Source organism: Portunus trituberculatus, chromosome 46 (assembly GCF_017591435.1).
Source record: "Portunus trituberculatus isolate SZX2019 chromosome 46, ASM1759143v1, whole genome shotgun sequence".
Taxonomy (NCBI): domain Eukaryota; kingdom Metazoa; phylum Arthropoda; class Malacostraca; order Decapoda; family Portunidae; genus Portunus; species Portunus trituberculatus.
This window is the reverse complement of record NC_059300.1, coordinates 1,508,427-1,514,426: the sequence shown is the minus strand read 5'-3', so window position 1 is coordinate 1,514,426 and position 6,000 is coordinate 1,508,427. Positions and strand designations below refer to the sequence as shown.

At 34.2% G+C, this 6,000-nt stretch overlaps 1 protein-coding gene across 2 annotated transcripts in view; it reads right to left on the bottom strand.

Annotated features, from left to right (window-relative positions):
* Positions 1-204: 204 nt before the first annotated feature.
* LOC123520220 overlaps positions 205-6,000 on the bottom strand; it is an 83,915-nt gene continuing 78,119 nt past the window's right edge. The window contains exons 16-18 of one of the 2 annotated variants that reach the window (XM_045282310.1): positions 5,838-5,909; positions 5,249-5,485; positions 205-2,321 (exon numbers count right to left, since the gene is read on the bottom strand). In XM_045282310.1, coding sequence (XP_045138245.1) covers positions 2,130-2,321; positions 5,249-5,485; positions 5,838-5,909 — 501 coding nt within the window. In that variant the 3' untranslated portion in view covers positions 205-2,129. The remainder of the gene's footprint in view (positions 2,322-5,248; positions 5,486-5,837; positions 5,910-6,000) is intronic. The other variant, XM_045282311.1, reaches the window with a different exon arrangement.

The window sequence follows — 6,000 nt, the reverse complement described above, 5'->3', positions numbered from 1 at the left end:
TATATATATATATATATATATATATATATATATACACATCTCCATTCACACTATAATATCTGACATACAACTTTGCAACTTAAGCCTATTGATCCTTGCATTAAATCTTGATTGTTCTATTCTGACCTACAGAAAATTCTGGATAAGTAAAGAATGAATGAAAACTGTATCATGTTATGCACATACTAGTTTACAAAACAACACTAAAAAACTATTTTTATTTAGAATGTTGTGACATGGATAAGAAGAAAATACAAACAAGTCCTTCTTCAACCTTTTAAATATACACTTAACTAAATCTCCTTAAATTCTAATCACAGACAGTACACAATTTTTAAATACTATATAATAAAATGGATTTCTGAAAAGATTTTTTAATTGTCTGCTATAAGCAGGTATTTTTTGTGTTTTATTTCTTCCATGGAATGATTGTATGAAAAAGTACCACACCAAAACCCCAACCACAACTTCTTGTAGTTGAGCTTTACTGTCTAAAAGTGAGGATAGGAAGAAAATACTTTTGGCAGTGAATTTCATACCTTCATCTACCTCATCACACACTTCCAGGTCTGACCCACTGCTTTACTAGCATTGCTACATCACTGATTAAAGGACTGGATACATGGTTGTGTGTTGTCACATTGTTTGGTGTGCTTTGTTCAGCATCCCAAAACATCAACTTTTACCACAACTTATCTTTTATCAACATGAAACTATTAGTGTGATTATTATTATAGTTACAAAACTTTATTCAATTTGCACAATAAAAATTTCATGTGTGATAATGCTTTAATAAGGATAATTTGATATTTTATTAAAACTTTTTAAAACATACGTTATCTTCTGTTCTGTTTTGTCTAGAACAATGATATATTGTTGATAATACTGTTATTAAAAAATATGTATTTGGGAAAATTACTAAATGAGATTGCTGAAAATGGAAATTTTCAAAATACATAGGATTTTGTTAATTCAGAAAAAAAATGACGTTCACACAAATGCTTCCTTGAAGATGACAAACTCATATGTGATTTTCAGCTGCTGAAACATGATGTGTTACCTGTAGAGTTTTACTTGTTTATTCTTTGTATTATTTATCCTTTAGACTTCATGTAATTAGACTTCAATCATGATTTACTGTAACCTGTTACATTTTAAAGTATGTATTGATTTCTGATCCAAAGAATGAATACATGTATGAACATCACTGTAACTACCAGAGAATGCATCTTTAGTGGAAAGTTGCCAGAAATTGCCAATGGACAAAACCCTCTGACAGTTGTGAGAACATGGCTGTATAATCTATAGGATCATATGGATGGATCACCAGCTCTTATTGCTAAATCATTAAATATCCTCACAATAAAATCACCTAGCTATGCACAAGAAATTTTTTCAATACAAAATTTATGAGCTGTAATAAAAGACAAGTTACAAGAGCAATTCACCAAGCTTGAAATGTTCAACAAAACATCTGTATTGATTTTTCCAAGAATAAAGAAAATGCATTCAAGCAATATGTTCCTTATGCAAGATGTATGTATAAAATTTTTCTTAATGTAATGAATGTACTCAACCAACTATTTTTTGTACAATACTTTTTCATACAGACTATATGGAAGTAAAACACTGACCTCTGTCTACTAAAACACAATCATATAATTAAATAAAATAAAAATATAAAACATTAATTTCTAACTGAAATCACATTTCATAGATTCCACGCACACTTCTTTTATGATTTCAAGAATTCATCTGATTTATTGTTGATTTACTGTCAGTGCCAAGATCACTAGCAATAATCTTAGTTCTCATCATGTTGCTCCTGTGCACTAGTATTATTTTTTTGGTATATTGCATATTTTTATGTATTACATAATACGTAAGTAAAATATGTTCATTTAAACAAGAACAAGGTGACTTTGTCCACTAGAAAAAGTGAGAGAGAATATAACTTTTTTTTTAGAAGTTCTCTAATGTATGAATTTCTACATACATAATATACCACTGACCCCAAATAAAATATGTACAATATCAAGAAGTACAACATACAACATACTTTTTTCATGTCACTTAAGACTTCAATAAAATCTAAAGAGCATTTAAATCATGCTGCCAACCATTCATAGTTACTTTTCTTGTGTATGACACAACATACTATCTAGTACATGACCATCTAATTGAGGATCCTCAACAAGAGTGAATTTGCACAAGTACACTGGCTTGTTAGGGTCTTCCAAGCAGGATCCCAACTCCTGTTGATTCTTGAGACAGGTGGTTGAATGCACCAATATCTCCAATGTCAGATTTCCAGACACCTCCTAGAGAGAGAGAGAGAGAGATTGGGGCACAGCAGAGAAAAAATTACAAGGTTTATTCTGCCCTTTGCTTTATTGTACTGTACTTTTTTCATCTGAAATTGACCAGAGTTGAGTTTTATAACTAAGCTGCTAATTAGTTTGTTACCACTATAAAAAACATCTGAGAGGTGTTTAACAAGTTCCCTGCATTTGGCAGTGCTGTGAGGTCTCCCACACTGCGATACAAATAAATTGTCGTCACATCAGTGCTGGTTAAGCCAGTGAAGTGAGGAGAGCAGAGTGTTGTCTGGGAGAACACCCAAACGCACTGGCAACATCGAAGTGTTTGCCCACCAGTGGGTCGCATCACATACCATGAAAATACAACCCACTGGTAGACATACTTTATTTGTCAATATTCACTGCATTTCTATACATACTGTATTATATTTTTCCTTTCCTAAATTTGTTTATATATTTTTGTCTTTGTTTTGCATATTTATAAAACGTATGCTACATAGTTATTGAGTCTATATATTACAGACTCAGCCGCAAAACTGAACAAACAATTAAATATAGGTATTATTTGTGTTTGATTGATGATTATGTATGTCAATATATTTATATGAACGTTTGGAGTTACATACAAACAGGACTTATGATCTTGATGTAATTTACTTCCACTTTTCTTTGTATTTTTCATATACCTGTTTTGTACCTATTCACTTTTAGGCAACGCTGCTAGTGTGCGGTACAGTTCTTTCTCCTTGTCATATTAGACTTATAATAAAAGAAAGTAGAAAAATTAACTTACGTGCATAGCACATCCACCAATGACAAAGCACAAGTGGTGACCAGTCTTGAGAAGCAATGATGGCCAGTGTTTGGATATTTGAGATGCCAAATAATAATCTATTTCATGAATATTATTACTTGTAAGGAATCGTCTATATATAGACCATACTACAACTTAGTGTGGTAAAATCAAAACAAACATCTATATATAGACAATGTGACAAAAGTCCCAAATTTAAAACATCTATAAAAAGATCCTCCGTCGGGAAAGGGTTAATACTTTCAGCCAATCAGCTGCCCTACCTGGTGTCCATGTGCCAAGTTTCAAACTGCTTTCAGATAGCTTTAGAGCAAAGTGTTTATTGTGTCTCTCCTCATGTCCACTGCTTAATAATTTATCCAGAAAGTTTGTGAAGAAGAATAAAAGTGACAGTAATGATCCACAGTTTGGTTCATTGCCTTTCCTCTAATTATCATTTTTTGTTATCATACTGTATAAGATGAGGTATTATTTAATATATAGTATCTATATTTCTGTATGTAGTAAGCCATTAAAACAGCCTTTTCTTATTGTACCAATAGTAAATGACAACCTCAAATTCTATATAAAAATACTTTCCAACAATAATTGATGAAGTGAATTGGAAAGCACTGTTTTTATTGAATTTTGACAGTGCTAAAACTTTAAAGGTGTTTTTTAAGAAAACATACCTTCAGCAATTTCACCTTTACTTTCTTGATGTCATGTTTATGTATAAAAACATGATATCCAAAAAAATAGTATCAATAGTTGGCAAAACATATGAGGCAATAAATCTAGATGTTATGCATCTATGCACTGTGACACCATATGAGATAATAAATAAAAAAGGGGAAACAAATAATAAGCTATCATAACACATCAATTAATCAGAACTAGAGTAAATATGGATTTATTTTTCACTGATAGCTAATCTTTTCCTAGTTTCAACATTCAGTCAAACTTTCAGTGCAACCTTTCAATGAATAGAGAACTATCTTAAGGAAGAATGGTAATCTAAATGGTATAACAGAATCCTATTTAACCAAGCTATATGTATCTGAAAATATCACAAAGCAAAATTTTTGTGGCTATATTTACCTAATTTTACCTATATATCTAAATCAGTCTAATATGCTCTTTCAAAAGAGATAGCAGATACAAGATGAGACACAAACTCACACACATATTAATTTTTTTCCAAGCCACTAAGGACAGAAATTATTCTAAATGCTGTTTCAGAATTAGTCATGCAGCAATTCATCACTTGAAATGAAATAAAGAGGCAAGAGAACACAAAGATATGATAATGAGCTTGATGAGCATTTGGGAGAAACTAAATGAACTGAAAAAAGTGAGTAGCATACAAGAAAACAAATGTAATGAGCTAAAACTAATATTTGACAAAGAAGAAGGTAATGAAACATTTTTTAATGTATACCCTAATTACTAGAATTTTCTACTTTCTTGAAGTAGTATTTTCATATGCCATTTGACTACGGCCGGGAGCACACGAGCCACTCTGTGGTCGCCACGGCATGGCGCTTTGGCATGGTGTGTTGGGAGCACACGAACCACTCTGTGGTTGCCACGGCGTGGTGCTTCGCTGTGGCGCGTTTTTTGCGCCACGCCCCGTCCCCTTCGAGACCACAGCGTACGTCCCATATTGCTGGTCTATCCTCAATTTCTATTATAAAGCGATCAACGTCGAGTGTATTCATGGTAGCAGATAAAAAAAAAAAAAAAAAAAAAGTGTCACTCGGTCCTCAAGCAAGTGCAGACTGACTGACAGTGGCAGCATGTGGCTTTGTGGCGTGGCTCGTGTGCGCGGGTCTTTGTGGTCAAAACGCGCCATGCCGTGGCGGGGATCAGCGACAGCTCGCTACATCTGCTGACCACAGACGCTCGTGTGCGCGGGAAAGCCAAAAAACAACGGAGACCTATAGGAAACCACATCCCCGCTACGCCATGGTGCTTCGCCGTGGCGCTGCAGAGTGGCTCGTGTGCTCCTGACCTAAATGTTATTCTATTTTATTCTGCTTTACTATTTTGTGTACTGAAATGATTTTAATATGATCTCAAAAAACATTAACAAACATTAAAATAGAGGAAACAAAGATCACTAAATACCAACCTCCATATCAGCATGGAGAATCTCCTTTACTCCACTTGTGTAAAGGTCACTTGAGTTACGATCAAGTGACTGAATGGCAAAGGCAGCCAAATCTCTCACTAAGGATTGAGGGAAACTATTGCTGGATGGGGAACCCAGAATAGCTCGACGGCCCCTCACATGTCGCCTCTCATCGGAATCGTCTTCATCACTGTCATCACGGTGTGTATTGGTCCGACCAAAAGGATTGTAGAAACGCTGAAGGCAGAAAAAATAATCAATAATCTCTCTTTAGCAACAAAGATTTTCAGAAGATTTGTAGTACATAATTCTAACCATTTACTTATGGAAATAAAACATCAGCAATGCACTGGCCAACCAAGTGAATTACAAGAGCTGTTTTTAAATTCAATATCACCAAATACGTACATATTAGTAAACAGGGCAGCAATAAGAAATCTAATACAATACAGAAAATACAGGGATAAGAGGAAAAAAGGGTGTCAGTGTGAAAAAGGAAGGAGACCTCAGATGATAAGTGCAGTTCTTATTTTTGGCAGAAAAAAAAAAAGTTGAATATATTGGCTGCTGAAGCCCCAATAATATTTACTTCATCTGAGTCATCTTCCTTCGATTCGCGGCTCCTGCTGGCACTACTGCGTCGAGATGGGTCGTAGAAACGCTTCAGGGGTAAGAAAGGTACAAGGGGCCATTAGCATCTTTCTTACTCTGGCCACAAGTTGGATCAAGGTTTTCTAAACATATGACAGACA